Source organism: Dasypus novemcinctus, chromosome 3 (assembly GCF_030445035.2).
Source record: "Dasypus novemcinctus isolate mDasNov1 chromosome 3, mDasNov1.1.hap2, whole genome shotgun sequence".
Lineage (NCBI taxonomy): Eukaryota > Metazoa > Chordata > Mammalia > Cingulata > Dasypodidae > Dasypus > Dasypus novemcinctus.
The window spans coordinates 149,080,146-149,107,249 of record NC_080675.1 but is presented as its reverse complement, the minus strand read 5'-3'; the positions used below and the strand labels follow the sequence as shown (position 1 = coordinate 149,107,249).

Sequence of the window (27,104 nt, the reverse complement as noted above, 5' to 3'; positions counted from 1 at the left end):
AGCCTAGTAAAATACTATTAAATGGAATCTAACTGTGAATTTCTATAACAGTATACTCACACCATATACAAAAATTAACTAAAAATTGATCAATGACCTAACTATAAAAGCTAAACCATAAAACACTTAGAAAACCTAGTGGTAAGTCTTCATGACTTTGGATTTGACAATGGAACTTTAGATGTGACACCAAAAAGCACAAACAACAAGAGAAAAATTCGTTAAGTTGGACATCACCAAAATTAAAAACTTTTGTGCATCAAAGGACACTATTAAAAGAGTGAAAAGACAATGACAGAATGGGAGGAAGCATGTGCAAACCATATGTCTGAGAAGGGTTTAACATCCAGATTAAAGAAAGAACTCCCAGAACTGAATAACAAAAAATAGAAACAACCCAATTTTAAAAATGGGCAAAGGACTTGAATAGATAGCTCTCCAAAGAAGATATACAAAGAGCCAATGAGTATACAGGAAAAGATGCTGAGTATCATTAGTGATCAGGGAAATGCAAATCAAAACTGCCATGAGATACCACTTCACACCCTCTAGGATGGCTTTTTTTTTTTTTTTAATGTAGAAAATAACAAGTGTTGGAGAGGATGTGGAGAAATTGGAGCCCTTGCGTATTGCTGGTGAGAATGTAAAATGGTGCAGCAGCTGTGGAAAACTATTTGGCAGTTCCTCAAACAGTTAAACATAGAGTATAGTTATATATATCCCAAATAATTGAGAACAGGGACTCAAATCAACATTGTATACCAATGTTTATAGGGGCATTATTCACAATAGCCCAAAAATGGAAACAACCCAAGTGCCCATCAACAGATGAATGGATAAAAAAATATGGTCTACACATACAATGGAATATTATTCAGCCATAAAAGGAAGTAAAGTGCTAATACATGCTACCATCTTGAAAACGTTACGCTGAGTGAGAGACGCCAGACACAAAAAGACAAATACTGTATGATTCTACAAACATGAACTATATGGAATAGGCAAACTCAAAAAGACAGAAAGTAGATTTAGAGCAGGGGCTCTTAACCAGGAGCTTGAATTAATTTTGAATAATTCTAAAATTTAATTTAAATAAATGCCGATGTTGAGTGTCATAAAACTATCTGCTGCTACATTCTGGTTTTCACTTGACTGGCAAAGGGGTCTGTGGAAAAAAATGTTAAGAACCCCTGATTTAGAGGTTCCCAGGGTCTGGAGAAAGGCAAGAATAAGGAAAATCTTCAAAGCCAGCCACCATAAAGGAAGAGACTCATGGATCTGATGACATAAACTAAAAGCTTATTTTAAACACAATATCACATACTAAGAGAAATAATCAAGATCAACATGGGGAAAATATGTGTACTATAACATGCTCTTAAAGAGACTAATTCCTCCAAAGAAAAATGGGCAAAGGACCTAAATAGGCAATTCACAAATGAAGAAACACAAATGGCCAATAAACAGATGAAAAGCTATTCAACCTTATCAATTAGCAAAGAAATGCAAATAAAAACAGTAATATCTGATGGGAAAACCAGATTGCCTCATATTCTCACTATGGCAATGCAGGTAGTACATCTCAAAACCGAAAACAAGCCTCACTCAGTTTAGCAGGTGTGTAGCTCTGGCTGACCAAGGAATGTCATCCCAAAGAACTAGTAAACGTGGTGTCTTAAACAAGCACTATATTCCTGGGGTTCAAAGACTCACTTAGGTATGCTAAAAGGTGGCTAAAAAGGGGAAATGAGACCTTATAAGGCTATATACTCCTATGTACTTATATATTCACAAAGAAACTCTGGAAAGAAACATTCTAAACTAACAACATTGATTAGCTATGGGGGGGCAGTGGTGGGAATTAGGCAGATAGAGAAGAGGGGTAGAATGGAAACTGTTCTCTAGTTCTATAAATTTTGTTTGTAATTTTTGAACCATATAAATATATTATCTACTTAAAAATAGAATTGAAATTTTTGTTTAATAAGAATAATTATATCTGAGTTGATTTTTTTTCTTCATATAGACATTCTCCGGTAGCACTGCCAGATGTTATGCTTTTGACTTTTCAGACAGAAACTAACTACCTGCATATCACCCAGGAATTCACCTATACTGGGATTCCACATGACTTCTTTTTACATGAGTTGAATACAACGCAGAGGGGATATTCTATTATAAGACTTTCTAAAGGTCTGTTTGGTAACATATCAAAAAGTAAAATTTTCATAATCCTTCATCCAGCAATGGCACTTCCAAAAATGAAAGAAATTACTGGATAAGGATGCAAAGATGATGACAGCAGCATTATTTATAATGAGGGGCAATCAGAAACTGTTAGTATCCACCAACGTGGTGACAGGTAGAGTAAATTATGGTCAAATCTACTGCTGCTGCTGGTCTGTAGACGACACAGTCCCAAGTTCCCAGAAGCTCCTTGTCCCTGGCTGTGTGGTGACTTTGGGTCTCTGCTCCCTCCACCGAGTCCCTGGCTCTAGGACTTGCCCGCCCCCTTCCCCTGGGTCAGCTCACTCACCTAGTTAGCGCAGGCGTGCGGTGGTTGGGGTTGGAGCAGAAGATATTGTTGGACTTGCGCGTGCCGTCCAGGAACTCCTGCACCGACTGGCTGCGGAGCTCAGCCAGGGGTCGCGCCTCATGCTTGAGAAACCACTGATGAGCCTGGAAGCAGGTGGTGCAGAGGAGCTGCTCGCATTCAAAGCACCAGAAGTCCGCGGATTCTTTGCAGCGGGTGCACGAGGCCCGGGCGTCCATGATCTGCTGGTGCACCAACAGGCGCCGCTGCAGACTTTCGAAAAAGATGTTATCCAGGATGGGCATGTCATCGCCTGGAGGCTGGGGCACCTGGCAGATGGGGCACTGCATGCAAGGCGCCTCCAGGCACCCAGAGCACAGCGTGTGGAGGCAAGGTAGCAGCTTGGGGCACTTGGCTTCGGCGCGGCAGCCCTGGCAGCGCAGGAACTGGAACTCCTCCTGGGTGGCTTGCTGGGGGTCCAGAGAGGGACATGAGGCCTGCAGAAGTGCCAGGGTTCCCAACCCCCACCCTCCTGCCCACACCCCCTGCCCCTGTGGATCAAGAGATCCTGAACCCCCATTTTCCACTGGATCCAGTTATTGGATCATACAGAACCCTGGCTTGTCAGCAAGGCGAAGCCCCCTTCCCACCCTCACTGCACAATCCCTGTCAGACACAGTCCTAGGACAACAGGACATGTCCATGCCTTCAAGGCATTCAGTTCAAATGGTAGGCACACTTAAGTAGCAGCATCATACAAATGGCTTAACACAGTCCCTGGCACATGAGAAACTCTCAGTAAATGTTCATTATTATTGTGCAATAATATTATTCTTTCTTATAATCATGCTAACAATAAATGCTACTGCAACAAGGTGTCATTTATACTTTCACGTGGGGGAGCAAAACGGCTGGGGAGAACAGGGCAAGGGACCTATAGTTCCTTTGGATGGAGGGGGTTGCCCAGGAGAGGGCCAAAGCAAAGCTTCCGGGAGGAGGATCTCACATACCCCCTTTTCTTGAGGTAGGGGTGGGAGTGTTCAAGAGAAAAATCCAGAAGGCTTCCTGAAGGCGAGACCACGTGAGTGTGAGGACTTGGTCAAGATACTTCCGCCTGGGCCACACTTTCTGGTCTCAGATCTGGGAACTCTGGACTGTGGTTTCTATTTTCAAGCCTGGGACATGCCCCTGGCTCCCGGCTGGTGACTTAGGGCTCTTTCTTGCATCCTCCCTAATCTATGGTTGGACACCTGAGGCAGAAGCTAATGGGCAAGGAGCCAGAGGTGGGCTGGAAAGCCCAGTTCCAGCTGCCGCCGACCCTCAGTATCTTGCCCCACTGCTCCTTGGAGAAACCACCACCTGGAGAGGCTCTTCCGACAAATCCCAGTCCCGTGTCTACTCTCCCCCACCCCCTCCACTCCAGGCTCAGGACCGTGTCACTCCTCAAAGTACTTAGACTCCTCATTACAGATTCCTCTTTCCCACCTCCACGCCTCCACCACGGCAAACCAACAAAGCCCAAGCCCCGTCATTCCCCAACCCGAGAGTACCTCTGTGGGGCTGGGGCTGGGGCTGGGCTGGTGGTCCTCAAAGGGGGGCTCCGGGGGTGGCATGGTGGGCGTGGGGGGCAGTGCAGGGTCCTGCTGGGGCCCCGTAGATCGGGCAGAGACCGGCTCCTGCTGCATGGTCCCCCGAGTAGTTTCGATTCTCTGGTTTTAATCTACAGAGATGGGAAAAGAAACCGAATGTTAGGCGTGTGCCAATAGGCTGGTTAGAGGCTCCCCCTTAACCCCCGAGGGCGTTGTGAAAGGGGTGGTGCTGCTCGGGGCCGCCTCCTGAGAGGAAATGAGACAGGAGCTGGGGGCGGTTCTAGGGGCGGAGAGGTAGTCTGAGTGTGCTGAAGAGCCTTGACGGGAGGAGGTGAGAGGGCGAGCTCCACCGCCCAGCTGACCTGGCAGGAAAGGGGCAGAGGCAGGACTGACAAGGGGGAGGCAGCCCTCCAAGCCCCTGAGCCGTTCATTCAGCTCCCATTGGCACAGCTTTGTGTCAGCCCTCAGCTGGGAGCTGGGGACACGGAGGCGAGCCTCAGACTGCCCTGCCTTTTGAACTCTGGATCCAGTGGACGATCCACTGGAATGAGACTGACCTACAATGTTGGGACTGACTGGAAAGGAGAACCCTCAGCTGGCTCTTGAAGAAACAGCTGGAATTCACCAGACTAGGACCCCTTCAGCAGAGTGAACGGCACTGGCAAAGGCACCCAGGCGTGCCATTCGGGAATGCACTTTAACTACTTTCAGATTTAAGAGGGGCTTCGTGAGAAATGAGACCCGAGGAGTGGGCTGGGGCTAGAGCATAGCTAAGGAGATCGGACCAGATTTGTGGGTGACAGAGTCCACAAAGGGTGTGGACTGAGGGAACCAGCATGTGGCATGGTCACGCTGACTGGCTAGGGGCAGGTGGCCCCGTCTAACCTGGCGCTGCGGATCGCTGGGGAGGGGCCTGAGGCAGAGACACTGAGAGGCCAGGTGGGCCACCGACTGCAGAGAGGGAGGCACTTGGGGGCCTGAGGCAGGCGGGAGCTGGTGAGGGGAGGCAGGCTTGCCAGGGGAGAAGCTCGCCAGATCCCCACTGCGGAGGGGAGGAAGAGCACAGCCGGAGGCAGTTTCACTAGGTCCTTGTCCTGACTTCAAACTATCCCAGCCACTCTGTTGACCCCTTAGTACCCACTTTTGTGCTCAGTTCCAACTTGGAACAGACAAGAAGGGCCAGCGTCTTAGTTTTCTAGGGCTACCGTAACAAAAGTACCTACCACAACCTAGGTGGCTTAAAACAACAGAATTGCATTGTTTCACAGTTCTAGAGACTAGAAGTCCAAAATCCAGGTGTTAGCAGGCTGTGCTCCCTCTGAAACCTGTAGAGAGAGTGCACCCGCAGTCCTTGCCTTGCAGCTACAGCACTTCAGCCTCTGCTTCTGTTATCACATGGTGTTTTCCCCTCTTCGGTCCACCTGTCTCTGTGCCCAAATTTCCTTCTCTGATAAGGACACCAGTCATATTGGATTGGGGCCCATCCTAATCCACTTTGACCTCATCTGAACGACTCAAATCTTCAAAGACTCAATTTCCACATAACGTCACTGGCGATTAGGACTTCAGCGTATCTTTTGGGGGTAATGTTTCAGCCCATAAGAGATGGTGTAGGGCTTTGCTCTTGTGAAGTTCACAGTCTTGGGGGAGAAGGTTGAGGGACAAACTGTAGGTCAAAACAGTCAAGCAGTCCCAAGTAGAGGCCTAAGTAGAAGCGAGACCCTGCGCCCCGCTTGCCGGAGGGTAGCCACCCACACCTGCTTCCCCTCCTTCCCCAAACAGAACACCCAACCGCAAGACAGGCAAACATCCTGCCACTCAGAAATAACCTCCTGAAACAGGTCCCATCCTCCTCCCACATTCTCCCCCACAACCACCCCCCTTAGTTAGCCCCAAGCTAAGCAGTATTTTCCATGCCCAAGAAGGGCGAACTGAAGTTTCACTTGACCCGGTTGGACGCAAAGTGGGATAATTTGCCAGCCATGCCCTTAAGAGACGTTAAGCCTAGGTAATGGAAGTTTACAGAGAAGGCTGATGACAGCATATCCTGGATTAGGGAGTCGATTCGGTCCTGAAAAACCACTTTATCAAGCCCAACTTCCTCTCCTGCTCCTTTTCCAAGACCGCGGAGGAGCCAGGAGGAGGCGGCGGAGAGTACCCCTTGTCTGCTCCCAGGAAAGCCGGGCCACCCCTCACCCCGCCGCCTCCGCGGTTGCAGTTCGGTCCTCCGAGGGCAGGGGGCGCAGTGCGACGGCGGTAGCGGGGCCAGGCCTGCCTCTTCCTCCTGCGCGCGGGCAGCGTGGGTGGCCGCGCAGGCGAAGCCGGAAGCCGCAAGTCGCGGCCCGAGCTTGAGCCCGCGGCGGGGGCGGAGCCGTGTAGGGGCGGCTGGTCACCCTGGTCAGCCGGGCTCCGCCGGGGGCGGGGGCTCTGTGCCCTGTCAAGCGCCATGCTTGGCAGGTCCGGGTACCGGGCGCTGCCCTTGGGGGACTTTGACCGTTTCCAGCAGTCGAGCTTCGGTTTCCTGGGCTCACAGAAGGGCTGCTTGTCCCCGGAGCAGGGCGGTGTCGGGCCGGGGGCCGGTGAGTGGCCGCCCAGCACGGCGGGCCCCGGGGGGAACCGGCCGGCGCCCCCGGGCACAAACTCCTGTCCCTTTCGGGAATCGGCGGATCTGGAGCCTTCGAACTCGAAGAGGAGGGACCGAAAGGGGACACGATGTGGAGAAGGGTCTGGACCCGGCCCTGGGGTGCAGGCGTCGATCCGTCCTACCTGGGGCTACCGGGCTGCGGCCCCTGAGCCAGCGCGGTTCCCATCTTCCAAAGCCTTACCCCTGCCACATTTCTCCTCTGCCTTTACCAGCCCTCTAGTCCTGGGCAGAGATTTCAGCCCCTTATTTTGCCGTCTAGACAGAGGAGGTCATGAGCGCCCAAGGACACTTGGCTGCAGAGAAGTGGCAAAATCTTCATCCCAGAGGGCACCCCTGGAAGCCCTAGGACTAGGCATCTCTCTGTTTCCGGGTGATGCCTGGCCATGGAGGCTGGCCCTCTGCTATCTCTTGTGGGGTTTTCTTGGGCTACATGCTAGATCCCCCACTCCTCAGCATGATAACCAAATCCTGGCCCTTCTCTACTGACATCTTTGCTTATCCCAAGGTTCCTCTTCTGTAGGAACTTTGTATATCAGAGCCAGGTAGGAATGGAGACTTCATTCTCTGGCGCTTGGAGAGCTCGGACAGCTTGGGGTTGATGGATGGAGCAGAGGCATCTGTCTGTTTCCTCTCCAGGGTTGGGAGGAAAGAAAGCAGAGAATAATCTCATCCCAGAGTCTGGGACTGTATGGGCTCCACTTCCATCCTGGGATTCTGGTTCTCCAGAGGTCAGGACCTCTGGCTTAGATGGGCCTGTTTTCCGAGGCCCCCCATTGCCCCCACCTGAAGCTGCTTGAAAGTAAAGTGTGCATTTAGTGGTCCTTAGGAATAGTGAACTAGAAAAGAACAACTGTTCCTTTTGATGAGCCCTTAATATTTTATCCCTTTAGGCTAAGGCGTTCTCTCCAAAAGGACGTCTTCAAAATACACTCCTGGGGCTGATGGTAAAGGAGGAGTGGGTTATGCCAGCAGCACCCAGTCACACCCAGCACATAGTTACAGGTGCCCAGGTGCTCTTGGCTCTATGCCAGGTGTGAGACGACATCAGACAAGGGATTGACACCTGCTCTGTCCAATGAGAAGAGCATCACATGGATTGGATTGTCAGATTCAGTGGCTATTGCATAGCAGATAATAGAGCCTTGTAGGGGCGGAACTTGGGGCAGGCTAGTTTTGATGTGCGGGGAGGAGGGAACAGTCCCTAACCAGCATCTGCCCAAGGATATGGGGGTAGAAGGCACGGAAACTAACTGAAAGCCCTGAGAAAGAAGGAGCCTCTGAAGGGGGAAATACATAACTTGACCAGCTTCACTGGACCTGTGGCTGCCCTGCCTGGGCATTCCACGACTCCCTCTGCTTTCTCCTGCAGATGTGCCCCAGAGCTGGCCCTCCTGCCTCTGCCACAGCTTCATCAGTTTCTTGGGGTTCTTGCTGCTGCTGGTCACCTTCCCAATTTCCGGCTGGTTTGCCCTGAAGGTAAGGCTAGCTCAGTCAGCTCCTAGGGTGGTGACCACACTGACAGCTTTGACATAGGTGAATGAATCCCTCCTCCTCTCCCTCTTCCCCTAACTATTCCATTATCTCACCTTTGTGAAATGGGTTGAGCAAAGATTGTTCATTCTATTGTCCAGATGAGGAAACTGAGGCAAATTCCTACTGGGAGCTAGTAAGTATTAGAAACAAGTCTCCCCAAAACCCCAAGTCCTGGACATTGCTTTAAGGTTCAAACAGATATCTTTACCAAATCTGCCTGGGTAAAATTACCCAGGGCTGGGTAAAATTAGAAATGAAAAAAAAAATAACACGTAACACACCCAACTTGGCCCAGCAGGTAATGAGTAATAAGGAACTCGGGCATGGTTTTCAACAAGGTGTGGTGCAGATGGGAAGAGCATAAATATTAGTGCTTTAGGTGAGGATTACCTGAAAGCAGCGGTCAAACTGGAAGCCCAGGCAGGCTTTGCCTTTTGGGTAGCCCTAGGCCTCTAGGTTCAATGTGGTCTTGGAAGAGAGTCCTTAGAAGGTTCTAGATCCTAGTCTTAAAACTGCCTCTGAAACAAATGCTGTGTGACCTCAAGCAAGTCACTTTTCTCTGGGCCTCCATTTTTAACTTGGGCATACCTGCCTCTTGAGGGCTCCAGGGACCAGAAGTTGACAAAGGCAGTTTCCTGTATGAACTTCAGACAGCAGTGGTGAGAAGTTTTTGTGAAGATCAGATGAGTACAGTGTGCTGGTTGAGAGTTTGGCCTTTGGAGTCATTCAGAACTGAATTCACATCTTACCTGTTTCACTTTGTGGCAGTGTAATTTTTGAGCAAGTCACTTACTGTCTCTGAGCCTTGGTTTTCTCATCTAAAAACAGCTAAAGATACACTCTGACCAAGGTGAGGGAGAGAGAGGTGGGGGAGGGACCTGGGGAGGTGTGGGCTGGTCCAGAGTCACCACTTTCAACCCTTTCCCTTGCCATTGTGGACAGATCGTGCCCACCTACGAGCGGATGATCGTGTTCCGACTGGGCCGCATCCGCACCCCCCAGGGGCCAGGCATGGTCCTGCTCCTGCCCTTCATTGACTCCTTTCAGAGGGTGGATATGAGGACACGCGCCTTCAATGTCCCACCCTGCAAGGTAAGGGGCTTCTCACCGCCCCTGGAGAGAGGGAGTGGAGGCTTGCGCAGAATGTATTGTGGGTGCCAGGGCCTTGGCTTGCGAGTCACCGATAGGGAAGGGAGGGAAGATGCGACCAGAAGATGGCAGATGGAGGCTGGGAGGACATCCTTGTTCCACACACCTAACCTGAAGCACTTGGGATGCCAAGCTGGGTGGGCCCAGTGGGCCCTAGGGGGCCCGACCTCCCTGCAGCCCCAGTCTCTTGGCCTGGCCTCTGAGTGTCTCCTTTTTGATGGCTTCCTGCAACAGCTGGCATCTAAGGACGGGGCGGTGCTGTCCGTGGGGGCCGACGTCCAGTTCCGTATCTGGGACCCGGTGCTGTCGGTGATGACTGTGAAGGACCTGAACACGGCCACACGCATGACGGCCCAGAATGCCATGACCAAGGCCCTGCTCAAGAGGCCGCTGCGGGAGATCCAGATGGAGAAGCTCAAGATCAGTGACCAACTCCTGGTAGGCACCCAGCTGGCCCTGCTCAGGGGGTGGGGCTTGGCCGCTGGTCCCTGCGCCTGGCTCTACCTGGCAGGTCACCTTGAGCAAAGCACAGATTCCTCTGGGCCTCAGTGAACCGTATATCTGATGACTGTACTAACGTTTGAAGAGCCAGTGAGACAGTGGGTGGGACTGTGCTTTGAGGGACGGAAGGTGGGACGGAGCCCAGCAGTCTTGGGCAAACATGTTGCTGGGGAGTGAAGCGTCTCTAAAGAGGAGGAAGTAGTTTGGTCAGAAATTCTTGGGGCCCTGGCTGTTACTGCCAAGGTTTTAACCGTCAGTGTTTTGTCGGGCCCAGTGGTTGCCATGACAACAGTGGGCCTCAGGGGCTCTCTGCACACTCCCAGTTCCCCAGGCTGACTCATCTGGGACTGGCAGCTGGGTGAGAGGAGCAGGGTCTTTCCCAGCCCAGGCATCTCCTGGGCATTTGCATTTTAGGGCTTTCGTTTTCTTTGTTCTGAGCATTTGGACCCTTTTCCTGCCTCTCCTCCAAGTGTGTGAGAACTAATCTACACTGCAAGAGCCACCTTGAACTCTTTCTGCAACAAGATAGGGCAGAAATGCTTGCACTTGCAGCGGCCTGTCTCCTGTGCCTACACCCTCCTTCCTGAAAGGGAAATGTGGATGGAATTCCCCTTTTCCCTCAGCTCCACTTTCCCCAGGAGGAAGAGTGGGGTAAATGCAACCCTACAGGTCTCAGTCCCTTCAGGAAGTAAATCATTAAACAGTCAGCCAGGTGGAATCCCTGAGAAAATATTCATGATAGTAATAATAGCTCTTGGGTGCAGAGTATTTTAAAGTTTACAAAGTCCTTTTGCCTGTCCCTGAGTATCTCAGCTTCATGTTTTTGTTGCAAGAGGCCAGGTATTTGCTTAATTTTGGAGGGAGGGAACTGAGGCTCAGGAAGGCACAGTCAAGGGCAGAGCCTGGGCCAGAGCACCAGACCACCTGACTCCCCACTCACCCACCTAATCCAGTGCTCATTCCAGCAACTCAGATAACAGGTTGATACAGCAGTTTTGTAATAGGTTGATAGTAGTTTTTATTTGTGAAAGCACTCTCCATTTTGATTCACCCTTAAGAGAAAATTGATGTTGGCCTCCTTCCACCTTGCTTTGTCATGAGAGGGGCAGTTTGGGGAAAATCAGTCCCACACTGGGATGTTAGAGTCATTCAGAGTTGGTTGGCACCTGGCAGTGTGGGGTCAGTTCCTGTGGTTAAACTTGCACCTCGGTATTAGAGTTTAGGCATACATGTCAGTCTCGCTCCCTCTTTTGCCAGCTTTACATCTGAAGGGACTGTAGACTTCCCATCTCTCCCCTGGGCCCCTCTTTGGAGGCTAAGCCATTTCTGTGGGGTGGCTGCTTCATGGTTGCTGCCCTCCCGCAGCTGCCCTCCCCACCCCACACTCCCACCCTGCAGCAGGCCTTACCCCATAATCCTCAGGAGAAAAACTCTAGGACAAGAGCTTTCTCTTTCAGCTTCCTCCCTCAACCTCATCTACTGCTGGGCTGCTTTTCCTGCCTCGTTGGCAGCATCCCATTTCCTTTGTCTGAGGTTCATCCCTGCACCAGGCAGTGCTTTGGGCCCACCTCCTTGGGGCAGGACAGCTCCCTCCCTTGCTTGTAGTCCTCTCCTTCCTTGGCTTGTCTTCATCATCATCTTCATCTTCCTCCTCCCCCCTCCTCCCTTTTCTCTTCTTCCTCCTCCTCTCTCTCCCACTCTCCTTTCTGCATAGAAACATGCTCTTGGCTTCCTTCATGCCTCCCCTCCCATGCTTAGCCTAGTCTTCCTCCAGGCTCAAGACAGCTCCAGCATCATGGTGACCTCCCTTGTGCCGGCCCAGTAGGCACTTCCCAGCCTTCCACACTTCACCTTGGGGCAGCAGTTGACTCTGTGGACCCCTCTCTCTTCAGATCCCCTGCTTCCCTCATCTTCTGTTTTTCCACACTCCAGCTTCCCTGCCTTCCTCCCTGGATCACCCTGATTTGTTTTCAGTCTCTTGCCTGTCACTTTCCAGTTTCCAACCTGGCTTCTTCTCATCTGTGACCTCCCTGTGACCATCCATCCCAGAGCTTTGGGCTACCCCTGGATGCTAATTATTCATAGCACTCTGCTCCAGTCCGGACTCTTCCTGTGCCCTGGACACTTGACTGTCCACAGACACCTCGAGCTTCACAAGTTAGAGAAGAAAGTCATCGTTCCTTCCTCCCCACCTCCCCAGTCTGTGTCTCCCCTGAGTGTCCTTTACAGGTGGATGCCCACACTCACAACCCATTCAGAAGCCCACACTGGAAACTGGGCGTGCCCTGGCCCCTGACTCCCCCACTCCAACCCCTGCCCCACCTCCAGGCAGCTCACAAGCTGAGTGCTTCTGTTTCTCTGGTATCTTGCTGTAGCTTTATCTAGTTTGCAGAGTTTTGCTCTTCCCTCGGTTTATCTCGGCTTCACAGCCATCACCCCGCATTACACCAGAGCCGCACTATTCTTTGCCTGCAGTTTGAAATGATACCTTGTCTAGTCTTCCTGCTCCCAGCCTCAGGCCCCTCCTATCCCAGTCCACACAGTAGCCAGGAGGTGCTCTGTCGCAACCACTTATACCCTCTCTGGGACTCCTTGTTCCCACAGAATAAATCCACATTAGCAGGAGCAGCCCTGCCTCTTACCCTCAGCTATTTCCAGGCTCCCACCCACATTTGAGGGGCCAGCTGAACATGCCAGGTTCTCCTGTCTTGATTTTTATGTGGGCTGTTCTCTTTTCCCTTCTGCCCCTTCTCCCCAGCATCACCCCCACTCCCTGCCCCAGGCCCTCCTTGACCCTCCAGGTGGGCCAGGCCCCTCCCCTGGTGCTCACAGCCTCCTTCCTGGCCTGGCATTGACCTCAGCTGGGTTGGAATAGCCACTGCCTGTGTTCCCAGGCTGGGAGCTTTTCAAGGGCAGACATGGTGCCTCACCTTGCTCTGCCATCCTGGCCTGCTCAGAGTGGGTGCTCAGGAAAGATGTGTTGACTGAGTTCCCTCTCTCCCATGCTCTCCTCCAGCTGGAGATCAATGACGTGACCAGGGCCTGGGGGCTGGAGGTGGACCGCGTGGAGCTGGCCGTGGAGTCCGTGCTCCAGCCGCCCCAGGAAGGCCCGGCTGGGCACAGCCTGGACAGCACCCTCCAGCAGCTGGCCCTCCACTTCCTAGGAGGAGGCATGTCCTCGGTGGCAGGAGGTGCCCCATCCCTGGGGCCAGGTAAGGAGCCCAGGGAGGCAGGTGGAGAAGCTTTTCTCCACATACTTGTAATGAAAGAGGCACTGAAAAAAAATTTTTTTGGGGGGTTGTGTGGGTTGGGGAGGGAGACTGTGGGAGGATGGTGCTAGTCAGGATCTCTCAAGCCTACCCAGCACCTTTCTGCAAGATAGAAAAAGGCCTCTGCTCTGGGCCTGTGCAGCCCAGCACCAGGGCCCTCAGCTGGTGAGCAGAGCACAGTGCAGGCCAGATTTGGCCGTTTGTTCCCTTAACCAAGTGCCCTTGTTCAGTGCACAGCTTGCACAGCTGTTCAGGCTGCCCAGAGCTAATGCAGTAAGGAGAGCGTAGATGTCTATGAGTATGTGGACCCCTTTGTGAGCCCCTGTGGGAGGAAGCAACAGGGCCCAGAAGGGTAGCTGAAGTGACCTAGAGACAGGGTGAAGGGATTAGGGCTCAAAGCTCAGGGGAGATTTCTTCCTGGAGGAGGAAGCTGAACAAGTTGAATGAGGCTTGGAGGGGATAAAGGAGGAACTACCACACAAAGGTACCGAGGCCACGGGGACCCTGACCTTCACAGCACCTTGACTTGTCTCGCCCCTCTCTGCCTCCCTGCCCCACCCCGTTGGCCAGCCCCAGCAGACACCTTGGAGATGGTGAGCGAAGTTGAGCAGCCTGCCCCGCATGTCAGTGCTGGGCCCAGCCCGAAGCAGCAGCCTGTGGCCGAGGGGCTGCTGAGTGCTCTGCAGCCGTTCCTGTCGGAGGCCCTGGTCAGCCAGGTCAGGGCTTGCTACCAGTTCAATGTCGTCCTACCTGGTGGCACCCAGAGCACCTACTTCCTGGACCTCACCACAGGTGCGGCTCCCTCCCTGCCTCCTCCTTCCCACCTGAGTTGCTTGTAGTTTTGCTACCCCACCCCCACCCCAAAGATAATAACTGCAGCTCCTGCCAGTAGTGTGGAGTGGATGCTTAGCACTCCGGGGCTCAGGCACCATCTCCAGACACTGATGTCCTGGCCTCAGCCTTCCGCCATCAGCAGGACAGGTGAGCCGGCCGGGCTTCCTACTCCAGGCGCCCTGCCTGTGTTGCGGGTCTACTGCGTCCAGGCTCCATGCTAAGCCCTTGTCGTGCTTTATCGCACTTTTCACCATGAGTCTATAATTTAGGGATTACCATCATCCCTATTCACAGATTGGAAAACTGAGGCTCTCAGCTGCCACACAGCCAATAGGACTTGTCCCCAGGGTATTAGAACCTGAATTATTTTTTATTTGTTTTGTTTTTTAATTAGAGAAGTTGTGGGTTTATAGAAAAATCATATGTAGAATACAGGGTTTCTATATACTATCCTATTTTTAACGCCTCATATTGGTGTTATATAATTTGTTAGAATTGATGAAGGCACCTTTTTATAATTGTGCTACTAACTATAGTACATACTTTATTTTATTTTATTTTATTTTCAGATTTATTTATTTACTTATTTCTCCCCCATTTCGGTTGTCTGTTCTCTGTGTCTGTCTGCTGCGTCTTCTTTGTCCGCTTCTGTTGTTGTCAATGGCACGGGAATCTGTGTTTCTTTTTGTTGCGTCATCTTGTTGTGTCAGCTCTCCGTTTGTGCGGTGCCATTCCTGGGCAGGCTGCACTTTCTTTCGCGCTGCGCAGCTCTCCTTATGGGGTGCTTTCCTTGCACATGGGACTCCCCTATGTGGGGGACACCCCTGCATAGCAGGGCACTCCTTGCGCGCATCAGCACTGCGCATGGGCCAGCTCCACATGGGTCAAGGAGGCCCGGGGTTTGAAGCGCGGACCTCCCATGTGGTAGACGGACGCCCTAACCACTGGGCCAAGTCCACTGCCCTATAGTACATAGTTTAACTTAGGGTTTACTGTTTGTATTAGGCAGTTCCTTGGATTTTAAAAAATTGTTAGTCTAGTAACAGATATACAACCTAACATAGCTCTTTTTAACCACATTCAAATACATACTTCAGTGATGTTAATTACATTTACAGTGTTGTGCTTCCATACCACTATCCAATCCAAAACATTACCATTATCCCCAATAGAAACTTTTAAAATAGAAATATTTTAAGCCTTAGCTTCCCATTCCCTAACCCTACCCCATCCCCTGGTAACCTATATTTTAGATTCTAGCCCTATGAGTTTGCCTAGTCTAACTATTAATATTGCATATCAATGAGATCATACAATATTTGTCCTGTTGTGTCTGGCTTATTTCACTCAATAGGATGTCTTCAAGGTTTTCTGTGTTGTTGCAGGTATAGGACTTCCTTCCTTGTTAATGCCAAATGTTATTTATTCCATGGTGTGTGCACACCACGTTTTGTTTATGCTTCATTGGCTGCTGAACCCTTGGGTTGCTTCCGTCTTTTGTCAGTTGTGAATAATGCTACCCTGAACATCAGTGCACATACCTGCTCAAGTGCCCGCTACCAGTTCTTTTGGATATATAACTAGAAGTGGGATTGCCAGGTCATAGTAATTCTATACTTAACTTTCTGAGGAGCTGCCAAACTGTTTTCCACAGTGGCTTCACCATTTTACATTCCCACCAGCAATGATTGAGTGTTCCTGTTTCTCCACATCCTCTCCAGAACCTGAACTCTTAACCAGTACTGTACATGATAATCCTCCAGCCTCAGAAATTCTGAAATGGTAACATTTATGTAATATAAGTATCTTCAAAAAAATAAAAAATTTTTAAAATTCTGAAATGGAGGGAGGATTTGATCTAGTTAGGTAAGATTCATTTTACAGAGTAGGAAAACCAAGGACCTGAGAGAACAAAATGCCTTGGTCAGCAGAGGAATCTGCTCTCTCTAATGCTGTTTTCTTTTCCTGCACAGGGCAGGGGAAGGTAGGACACGGGGCACCTGACAGCATCCCTGACGTGCTGGTGGAGGTGGCCGAGGCAGACCTGCAGGCCCTGCTGTGCAGGGAGCTGCGGCCCCTGGGGGCCTACATGAGTGGGCGGCTGAAGGTGAAGGGAGACCTGGCTGTGGCCATGAAGCTGGAAGCCGTCCTCAGGGCCCTGAAGTAGCAGCCTTGGATGGCTGCCCATAGCCCAACTCAGCCTGGCACCAAGCCAGGAGGGCCTGTTGTAGGAGGAGACCTTGGCACTGCACCTTGGAGAGCTGAGGCCCTAAGGCATTTCAGGCCCAGCAGGGAGCCAAAGGATGGAGGCTGTGAGACACCAGAGGCCGAGAGACTGAGTCAGACCGCCTGCCCTTCTTGCCTACAGGAGTCCTCTGGACAACCTTTGCCCACCCCTGCCCCTGCCCATTGCCCAGCCCTGAGCTGGGCACACAATACGGGAGACAGAAGGAGAGGGCTGGGCCTGCTCTGCTCCGCTCCCTGGCTGGAGAGGCAGAACCCGCAGAAATGACCTGACAGCAGTGGGCTTGATTCCTGTGGGAGGGACCAAAGCCTGTGGCTTGGGCTCTGAATCCTGGGAGAGCTTCAAAGGCAGAAAGGAGTGAGGGTTGGGGGGAGGGAGGAGAGAGAAGGCAGCCACCAGGAAGAGGTGGTCACTGTGGCGGGAGGGGCCTGGGGGCCAGGGCTGGACCCCTCTGGGCTGCTGTCCAGGCCCAGGCTATTTTGACCAGCTCTGTTTGCATGCGGGATGGGCTGGGGCCCCAGGTAGCATGAAGTGGGGCCCTGCTGTTTCCTGTGCTTCTCATCAGAGGTTTGACAATCTTAAAAAGAAATAAATGTGGTATTTATAATCAATAGGAGAGAAGGCGTAGGGGCTGGGGAAGGGCTGGAAGGGTTCAGGAGGCAACTCCCCGCTGCTGGCCCAGGCGGCACCAGGTCTGGAAGCTGCCACGAGCCCTGACGATGCTCTCAAACCACCCTGTCCTGCCTGTTCCTTCCGAGTTGTCTCAAAGCCCCGGGAGGCAGGAGGGCAAGGTAGGGGGTCACCTTGTAGTAGGGATAGAGGTTTACCAGAAAGAGGAGCATGAGCAGGTCAGAGCTGGGCCTGCAAACACATTAATCTAATTGAGGGTGGGCTGGGGGCTTGGGCGGTGACCTGCCTCCTCTCCAGCTAACGGGGAGGGAACAGGCAGCTGGGCCTGGCCCCAGGCCCTGCCCCCAGAGCCCAGCTGGGCCTTCTGCTCCAGGCCAGACCCCCCAGACCTCCGGACCTCCGAGAAGGGGCCCTCTGGCTTCTCCAGTCCTAAGAAATGAGACTCACTTGATGAAGAGGCATGGGGGTGGGCAGTCAATCAGCGCTGAGCCTCCCCTCTGAGGCGGAAGCTCAGCTTGTCCCTCTGGCACAAGGCCTGACCCCCTCAGGGTCCTCTCCCTGTCCCTTGGGGCCAGGCTCAGTTTAGTTTGTCCCTCTGCCCCTACCAGGACCCTACACTGCCTCGTCCCTCCTCTCTGTCCTCTAGGAGCACCTCCCTAAGCCCACATAGACCTCTACCACCACTGGGCCTCTGGTTTCAGCCCCAAGCGCCTTCCCTGGAGTCACAGGAGCTCCCGCCTGCTCCACCTGCTGCTGCCCTCCCTCCATCCACCTGGAGAAGCCGCTCTTGGGTGAAGCTGGACTTGCCATTCAGAAGCCTTCTCTCCAGTCTCCACTGCTGCACTCCCACCACCTCGTTGCCCAGTGGGACAGAGCAGCTCGCTCGCTCCCCACTGCCGTCCCTCGTGGATGTGCCTGCCTTCATCCATACTTTGCCTCCATCACTGCTACACACAGCAAAGAATCAGTGGGGAAACCTCAGGCGTCTTCACCAGGAGAGCTGCACCTTTGCCCTTTGCCAAAAGCTGGTACTGCCCTGGTGAAGGGGGGAAGGGCACATAGTGGCAGGATTGATGAAATAACAGTTTAGGGGAAAGTGCAACATAACATTCAGGGGAAACGGAATCTTCTTGCCCTCTGTATGGGTGGAGAGCAGGGCCTGCCTGTCAGCTAGTAAAACCTTGCCTTTTGGAGGGCAGCTGCATCCTTGGGGGGCCAACACTCCAGGAAAGGGGGTCCAGAGGCTCAAGGGCTACAGATGGCTAGGCAAACCCTGCAGTCACTGAGGGCTTCTGTGGAGAGGAGGTAGGTCAGAGGGGACACCTAAGGGAGAGGGAGGGAGGACATGAGGAATCCTAAGAGGTGGGGGAGAGGGAGGACACAGGGCCCCTAACAGGATGGGTGTAAGCGAGGGGCAGGGAGGTGTGTGTCCATTGGAGAAGGCTGCCTGAGGAGGTGAGGCTTGAGACTGACCATGAGAGAGAAAGCTGGGGGGGCGGGGGCCAGGGGCAGAGCAGAAAGCCTCTGTGAGGGCATGGCAGAAGAGGCAGCTGGCCACTGCTGGTGGGGGGGAATTGGAAACTACAGTATCAGGGAAGGTGCAGGGGTTTTTGAGGGGGAGATAAAAATAGTGACCACTAGTATATGACCAATACGTCTCTGTACTGGACTAGACAGTTACTATACTATATATTTTCTTTCAAGATAATCTGGTTGAGTAATGACTTTTAAAATGGTAAGTGTGTAATGTTAATAAAACATTAATATGTTTAAAAATTTTTAAATATTTAAATTTTTGAATCACTAATAACTCACAGGATCCAAACATTTTCTAATGTCTTTTTTTCTTTTTTGGGGGTACCAGGGGCCAGGGAATGAACCCAGGGCCTCATGTGTGAGAAGCCAGTGCTCAACCACTGAGCCATCTTGGCTCCCCTGAGTTTTTCATTTGTTTTGTTGTTTGTTTTTTAGGAGGCAGTGGGACTCCCATGTGGGAAGCAGGCGCTCAACTGCTTGAGCCACATCTGCTCCCCGCAAACATTTTAATAGATTAAAAAGGCATACTGTGAAAATTATTCTTCATACTTCTGACTCCATCCACATACCTCCCACACCTTCCTCCAAATGTGTGTCCCCTGCTATTAGTTTCTTGGCTATTCTGCTAGAAGATTTTTAAAAATACATATACAAGAAAATCCAAACATATATGCTCATTTTCCTTCTCTTCCCTTTTTTTCCTTTTTTACACAAATGGCCACATAGCAAACACAGTGTTCTGCGAGTTGCTTTGATCACATCTTTTTTTTTTTTAAGATTTATTTCTCCCCCCTTACCCTTCCCTCCCCCACTGCCGCCATTGTCTGTTCTCTGTGTCCATTCACTGTGTGTTCTTCTGTGACTGCTTGCATTCTTGTCAGCGGAACTGGGAACTGTGTTTCTTTTTTTGTTGTTGCATCATCTTGCTGCATCAGCTTTCCTTGTGTGTGGCATCATTCCTAGGCAGGCTGGACTTTTTTTGCTCAGGGCGGTTCTCTTATGGGATGCACTCTTTGTGTGGGGGCTCCCTTATGCGGGGGACACTCATGTGTGGCATGGCACTCCTTGCACGCATCAGCACTGTGCGTGGGCCAGCTCACCACACAGGTCAGGAGGCCCTGGGTTTGAGCCCTGAACCTTCCATGTGGTAGGCGGACACTCTGTCAGTTGAGCCAAATCTGCTTCCCAACACTACATCTTGAAGGTCTTTCCAAATTAGCACACACAAAAAATTCTCATTTTTTGTGGTTGTAAGCAGGGGTGGCTTCTAAAGGATGAAAAGAGAAGGGTCATGAGCCCCGATGAAGGGATTAGTCTTGGATGGAAGGAGTGGTGTCTCACCCTGGAAAAGGAAGGGAGAAAATAAAGATGCCCAAGAATGGCACTGCACACATGGAGAGCTGACACAACAAGATGACGAAACAAAAAGAAACACAGATTCCCAGTTCCACTGCTAAGGATAGAAGCAGTCACTGAAGAAGACAGCAAATGGACACAGAGAGCAGACAACTTGGTTGGGGTGGGGGGTTGGGGGTAGAAATAAATAAATAAATCTTAAAAAAAAAAGATGCAAGGAAACTATAGGTGAGGGGTCTTAGGAATGTTTTTTAGCTGTAAGAATTGCAAGGGAAAGAAGTGCTGTTGGTCACTCACCTCTCTGGGGACACCAAGCCAGAACCATGAAGTGAAAATGGGGCGGAGGCAGGGAATTGGGGATATTTGTTTGTGTATTGGAGGGGCGGAAGATGGGAGGAGAACATTTTGGCTCTCTCTGGAGGTGGTTCTTTTTTCTTTTTTTAATTAAAGTTAATAGATCACAAGGAATGTTACATTAAAAAACATAAAAAAACAAAAGGCAGAAGAGGTTCCCATGTAACCCACTCCCCACCCCCCACCACATCACTTTTGTAAATTGTATTTTTTTGAAAATATATACATCACACAAAAAATGTTACATTTAAAAATATAAGAGGTTCCTGTATACCCCCCACCCCCCTACCCCACTCCTCCCACACCAACAACCTCCCTCATCATTGCAGCACACTTATTCACACTCACTGAACACATTTTGGGGCACTGCTGCTCTACACAGATAATAGTTTACCCTGTAGTTTGCACTCTCCCCCAGTACTTTCAGTGGGTTATGGCAGAATATATAAGGTCCAGCATCTGACCCTGCAATATCATTAAGGACAACTCAAAATCCCAAAAATGACCCCACATCATAGCTCTTCTTCCCTCTCCCTGCCCTTAGCAACTACTGTGGCCACTTTCGCTACCTCGATGCTAAAATTTCTTCTATTACTATAAAACAATAGTTTTATAGTAGAATATCAGTAAGTCTACTCTAGTCCATATTTTATTCCTCCATTCTGTGGACCCTGGGATGGTGATGTCCCCTCCACCTCTAGAACAAGAGGGGGCTTAGATTCCACATGGATGATGGATGCAATTCCTCTCCTTACAGCTGTAGGCGCTCTTGATTCCCTGGTGTGGTGGTTGACCATCTTCACCTCCCTGTTAGCTGACCTGGGTAAGACCAACGAACCAGAGAGGAGGAGTCACCACTCTGCTGAGGCTCAGGGCCCAGCTGGCACATGGGCAGTCCAGAGATTCAAGTCTCCTGAATATGGCCCATCCCTAGCGCCAACCACAAGTTTATTAAAAGTAACAGAAGAGGCATGTGTAGAAAAGTTACATCTGAGTCCAGCTCCATCACACTCAGGAGCACAAATTCCAAAGTAGGGCCCTCTGACTTGTCACAGAACTCCAAATCCATCTGCCATGACTATATACCCTGTGGATCTCTGTAGCCTTCAGGAGAACCAGTACCTAGGGTTGTATCTATTTTGGCTTTTTCTGGGGTCCTGCTGAGATGCGTGTAAGCGTGACCCCTCTGATGACCTTCCGAATCTTTTTGGAAGACTCTTAGCCATAACAACTCATTTGTCTTTGCCATTTCCCTCTTTCATTCAAGGTCAAAGAGCAGTTTTCAACACTTGATCCAACATATAGGCTGAGATATTCTGCTGGTCTGAGTTGACCCTTTTATTGGAGGTCTCTTTCTAGTTGTTTCTTCAGTCAGTGATTGGTAGTAATCCCTTGGCGCTAGGGAGGCTCATCCCCAGGAGTCATGTCCCATGTTGGGGGAGAAGGTAATGCATTTACATATTGAGTTTGGCTTAGAGAGTGGCCACATTTGAGCAACACGGAGGCTCTCAGGAGGTAATTCTTAGGCACCCTACAGCTCTAGACCTAGTTCATATTTCAGGCACACAGGTTCCTAACCATAGTCATCGTATCAAGGGCTCCTTATTGGCCCCTCCTTCCTTGTTGATCTTTGCCGTTGCACTTGGGGGATTATTGTTGTTTCTGGAGGTTCTTCATTCCAGTTCTGGGCCAAGAGGATCGAGCCAACAATTCTGGACAGTGAGTCTCTAGGGATGACCACAGGCAGTGTCTTCAAGACTGGAGAGGGAAGCTGGGAGTGCTCGATGGCACGACAAGGCAGGGCTAGAGGATGGTCCAGGGGAAACTTAGAGTGCAGAGATGGAAAGGGGGCTGGAGATTACTGATCTGTCCATCTCATCTTCCATACAGGAAGGCTGCATCCCTGGAGTGGCCTCCCAGAGGGAGCTGGCGGCAGAGCTGGGCCCAGGACCCAGTGTGGTGGCTCCCAGCCCCCGACTTGGCCATTTCATCAGCTGGGGACTGTGGGGAGGTAGGACTGGCTTGGAATAAAGAAGGTCTCGAGATCCTGAGGCTTCCTGTTGCTCTGCCAAGCCTGACTCCACTGTGTGGGGGTGAGGCTTGGGGGGGGGGTGGCAGGGAGGTGGGTACCTCCCCACCCCCTGGGCCCCAGGTTCTCCCTCACTCAGCCAGGAAAGAGAGAGAGCTGTGAGCTGCTTCTCCTGGGCTGGGACTCCAGGTCACTGTCACTGAATTTCCAGAGCTGGACACAGGCTGCTATAGACTAGGCACCTGCAGCTGGATTTTAAAACTAATTTATTGAGAAAAATGAAGGAGTCAATTAGACTTGTTGAAGAAGCTGGAGAGAGAGGGACAGAGAGAGAAAGAGAGAGACAAAGACTGGATGATGAACAAGGAGAGACAAAACAACAGAAAATCAAGGACTAGGGAGAGGGAGTAGAAACCAGAGCTGGAGAGCCAAGCAAGACCACAGACAGGAGAGGCAGACAGAGTGGCAGAGGGAGGCAAGGGGGTCTCAGAGTTGTTCTGGGGTCACGGGACGCTGCCCCACTCCCCGATTCGGGCTCCTCCCCAACCTTGAGCTTGGTGCTGGGGCTGAGAGAGGTCGGCGCCCCAATCGCTGTGCCTGCCACAGAGTTGAAATGAAGCCATGTGGGTCCTCTGGAGGGGGCCCCAGTCATCCCTGGGAAGAGAAGCCCAGGGAAGGCCCCCAGAGACCCCCACTGTACAGCTTTGCTCCCTGTTCCCCGACCGGAGCCCCAGAGGCCCAGGCACAGGCCTGTGGCACCATCTGGTGGCTATTTGCGGGATAGCTGGTTTCATCCTCGCAGATTCACTTTCAGCGGCCAGCAAGGGCGGGAGGGCGTGAGGGTGAAGAGGAGCCAGAGCCTGAATCCGGGCTGGCCAGGGATGTTCACCTTGGCTGACCGTTCCCAGGTGCACTCACGCACAGCATCCGTGTGTGGACCTGGCCCCGGGTGGGCTTGCTGGGGGAGGTGGGAGATGGCTGGGGAGGAGGGGCATGGAATTGACCAGGAGAAACTGGGGGAGGTCACCTAGCGTGGCCAGGTAACTGCAGACCATGGGGTTCAATCTGAAAAAACGGGGTCCTTCCTAGGAATAGGTGCTTTTACTTTTGGAGACTCCTTCCCACATCTTATCAAATATTAAAATGAATTCCTACATTAAAGATAAAATAACATGCAGTTGTTTTTGCAATTTGCCTTGGAGATTATCTGGCTCTGAGTAATTTGTTTATGACAGAATAACCATGATTTCTCAGCAGTCCTTGGGCACTCATTTGCATTCTTGAAGTGCTCACAGAGTCTAAAAAAATCTAATCCTCAAATTCTTTTCAAATATAATGAAATTCTTATGAACACTACACTTAATAATTAAAGACATTGACATAAAATTAATGACATAAATTAAAAATCAGAGGCATCTTGTAGATATATGATTAAACATTTACTAATTTGATTTATTTGATTTATTTATTTTTATTTTGGAGCCAAGGCATTTTTATAGGCTTTAAACATTTATGAAGGTCCCTGAAAAGTTGGAGGACTCAGGCCACGTGCTGTTTAGGCCTACCTTACATGAAAGCTAAGTGGCCCTGATGACACCTACCCCACAGGTCAAAATGGGATAATGTATGAAAGCGCTTAGCACGGTACCCGGTAAATTTTAAGCATTCGGTAGAAGGAAGTAGTTCTTATTAAATATGCCTGCACACACACACTCACATATCCATTCATTAATCCATTCCAAAAAATTTTTAAAAATGTTATTGGGTACCCCCCATGCGTAGGCAAGGCTAAGTGCTGAGGGTACAGCAGTGAACACAACCAAGCAAGACCCCTGTCCCTGTGGAATTTGTATTCTAGCTGCGAGAGCCAGGCATAAACAATAAACGTTAAAAATAAGCAAGTCGTGCCGGGTGTTAGAAGGCAGCAAGTGGCTTGGGAGAGAACCCAGCTTGTTCCAGGGCAGCAAGGAGGCCTGTGGGGCTGGGGTGGAATGGGCAGAGAGTGGGAGGAGATGAGCCAAAGGGGAAATGGATTGTGAGGACTCTGGCCGAGCTGGGGACCACTGGAGAATTCCCAAGGAGAGGAATGGCAGGATCTGCCTCACATCTCCAAAAGATGCTCCCCTGAGAAGAGACTGCATATAAAAGCAGGGAGACCCATTAGGAAACTGCTGCAATAATCTAGGCAAGGGATGACAGTGGAAGCAGGGCAGGTGATTAGGAGGGGTTGGATCTGGTTATTTGTACTTTTAAATTTTTATTTCCAAATAATTATAGATTCACAGAAGCTTGCACAGAAACATACAGATAAGTCCCGTGCTTCTCTCTCCTAGCCACCCCTCTGCACCAACATCCCACCAATGACTACAATATTAAAACCAAGAAATTGACATTGGCACAGTCCACAGGACTTATTCCGATTCCGTCAGTTTTACAGGTACTCGTGTGTATGTGTCTAGCTCTACACAATTTTGTCACATGTGCTGCCTTGTGTAAACGCTACCACAGTGAAGACACTCAACTGCACCATCACCACAGGAAACTCACGTAGGTTTCCCTTTCCTGGCCACACAGACCCCCTCTCCACCGCATTCCCAACCCTGAAACCACCCATCTGTTCTCCAGCTCTAGAACTGTAGTTTCATGATTGTTACATGAATGGAATCACGCAGTATGCATCCTTTTGAGATTGGCTTGTTTCACTCAGCACAATTTCCTTGCAGTTCATCCGAGCTGTTGAGCTCATCAATAGTTCACTCCTTTTCATTGCTGAGTGGTATTCCTTGGTGTGGATGCACCACAGCTTGTTCAACCACTCACCCAGCAAGAGGCACATTGATCGTTTCCAGTTTTTGGCTATTACAAACAAACCTGCTGTGAACATTTGTGTTCTCTGTGGAAAAAAAAAAACCTTAATTTTTCAGGGATAAAGTCCCAAGAGTGCAATCATTGGGTTGTACGTTGAGTCCAGTTTTAGTCTGGAAAGGAACTGGTTATCTTTTGAGGCAAGAGCCAACCCGATGATCTGACAAGATTAGATTAAGGGGTGTGAGAGGAAACAGGAGTCGAGAGGGTCGCCCAGGTTTTAAATGAGCCCATACTCTTAGAACTGTGCCTGAACATAGGAAGGGCTCAATGTCAGCTCCATAATTGATAGCTAATATAACAAATATGGGGAAATGAGAAAACCCATGAGACACTGTGTGAACCACGGACATTGCCCTAGAAGGCAGCAGGAGTCGCTCAGAGGGCACTTGAATTATTTGCAAATACTAAAGGTGAAATAGGGGGAGTTCTATTTCTTTTTGGGTGTGGGAAGCCACATGAGAACCTCATTCCCATTCTAACGACTGGAAAGAGCCAGATACTCTATAAACCCATCGGAAAGCTCCTCATCAGGCAACCGAGAGAACTGAATTACAGAGTGAGCCGCGCCTCCGCGGAAAGGCCGGACACAACTGTTCCGTCTTTGCAGGCACGGAGGCCGGAAGGGGTTTGCCCTCAGGTGTTCCTCACTGTGTGCGGGACAAAGACCAGGGGCAGAGCAGGCGGCTGCAGAGAGCCCCCTGGTGGCGCAGGCGCGCAAGAGGCGACCGGCTGCTGTTGGAGGACAGGCAGGAAACTCCCCTCGCGTCGCTTCGCGGACGGCTCTGGTATCAGACAAAGCCGCTGGGGGAGGGGAGGCGAAAACCTCCCGTCCTAGGGCTGCTGGAGGAGAGCTGGCAACAAAGACCCCCTGCTTCCGGGGAAGGATGAAAGTCAAAGCCGCTCGCGCCTGTGGGAGGAAAGGCTCTCCAGTCCAAGACCTGCCACAGATCCGAGGCCCGGGGGCTGGGGGTGGCAGCACTGCGCGGGCGATCTCCTTGTCCCCCAGGGACCCAGGCTCGGTTAAGGCCGGGCGGGGACGGCTGCGAAACAAAATACCCTGCCCCCACCACAAGCCTAGCACCCAGTAACCAGCAACAGCTGTCTACCACCAGGGGAGGAGCCAGAGTCTGGGGGGAGACCCCTCTGGGGGAGGGGGCAGCCGGGAGAAGCTGCTGAAAGCCGGGGGTGGGCAGCGCCAGCGAGCAAAGCCCCGGGAACCTCCTGCTTTACAAGAAACCCGCTCTAAGTATAGACACAGGCTAAAGGTAAAAGATGGAAAAAAGACACACTATGCAAACACTAACTGAAAGAAAATGTCTATATTACTACCAGACAAGGAAGACTTCAGAACAGGGAGCATTTCCAGGATTAAAGAGAGGTAATGCAAAATGATAAAGGGCTCAGTTCATCCAAAGGACTAACAACTCTGAATATGGATGCTTGAAACAGAGCCTCTGAAACAAAATACTGAAATGACAAAACTGAACGGAGAGGTAGACAAAACCACTCTGCTCTCAGTAATTGATAGAACAAGTAGACAGAAAATCAGTAAGGATATGGCGAACATGAATAACACTATTAACCAATTTAGCCTGATTGACATTTCTAGGACACTCCACCCAGCCACAGCAGAATACACATTCTTTTCACATGCACATGGATCATTCAACGAGTTAGCCCATACTCTGGGCCATAAAACAAATCTAACATTTTTTTTTAAAAAGCTGAAATCATACAAAGCATGTTTTCTGATCATAATGAAATTAGACTATAAATCAGAAACAGAAATATATCTGGAAAATCCCCAAATATTTTGAAACTAAGCAACACGCTTTTAAATAACTCATGGTCCGAAGAAGAAATCATAAGCATAATTAGAAATATTTTAATTAAGTGAAAATAAAAATGCAACATATCAAAATTTGTGGGACAGTTAAAAATAGTTCTGAGAGAGAAATTTATAACATTAAAAAATATAGGAGGCAATCTTTGTGATCTTGATTAGGCAAAGATTTCTTAGATAAAACACAAAAA

The 27,104-nt window shown here is 50.6% G+C and overlaps 2 protein-coding genes across 6 annotated transcripts in view; one reads left to right on the top strand and one right to left on the bottom strand.

Annotated features, from left to right (window-relative positions):
- PML (PML nuclear body scaffold) overlaps positions 1–4,370 on the bottom strand; it is a 53,165-nt gene extending 48,795 nt beyond the window's left edge. Inside the window, exons 1-2 of one of the 2 annotated variants that reach the window (XM_004476614.3) lie at positions 4,084–4,370; positions 2,537–3,003 (exon numbers count right to left, since the gene is read on the bottom strand). In XM_004476614.3, the coding sequence (XP_004476671.1) occupies positions 2,537–3,003; positions 4,084–4,218 (602 nt within the window). In that variant the 5' untranslated portion in view covers positions 4,219–4,370. The remainder of the gene's footprint in view (positions 1–2,536; positions 3,004–4,083) is intronic. The other variant, XM_004476615.5, reaches the window with a different exon arrangement.
- A 1,996-nt stretch (positions 4,371–6,366) lies between these two features.
- STOML1 (stomatin like 1) lies at positions 6,367–18,703 on the top strand. 4 transcript variants are annotated; one of them, XM_004476608.4, is made up of 7 exons: positions 6,367–6,701; positions 8,136–8,242; positions 9,242–9,391; positions 9,683–9,886; positions 12,966–13,161; positions 13,795–14,010; positions 16,026–18,703. In XM_004476608.4, exons 1-7 carry the CDS (start codon positions 6,569–6,571, stop codon positions 16,217–16,219), a joined length of 1,200 nt encoding a protein of 399 aa, XP_004476665.1. In that variant the 5' UTR covers positions 6,367–6,568; the 3' UTR covers positions 16,220–18,703. The 4 variants fall into 4 exon arrangements, with proteins under 4 accessions (XP_004476665.1, XP_071070389.1, XP_004476664.1 ...); XM_071214288.1 differs by having other exon boundaries at positions 6,421–6,701; positions 13,798–14,010; XM_004476607.4 differs by having other exon boundaries at positions 6,430–6,701; positions 13,789–14,010; positions 16,026–16,349.
- Positions 18,704–27,104: the final 8,401 nt, after the last annotated feature.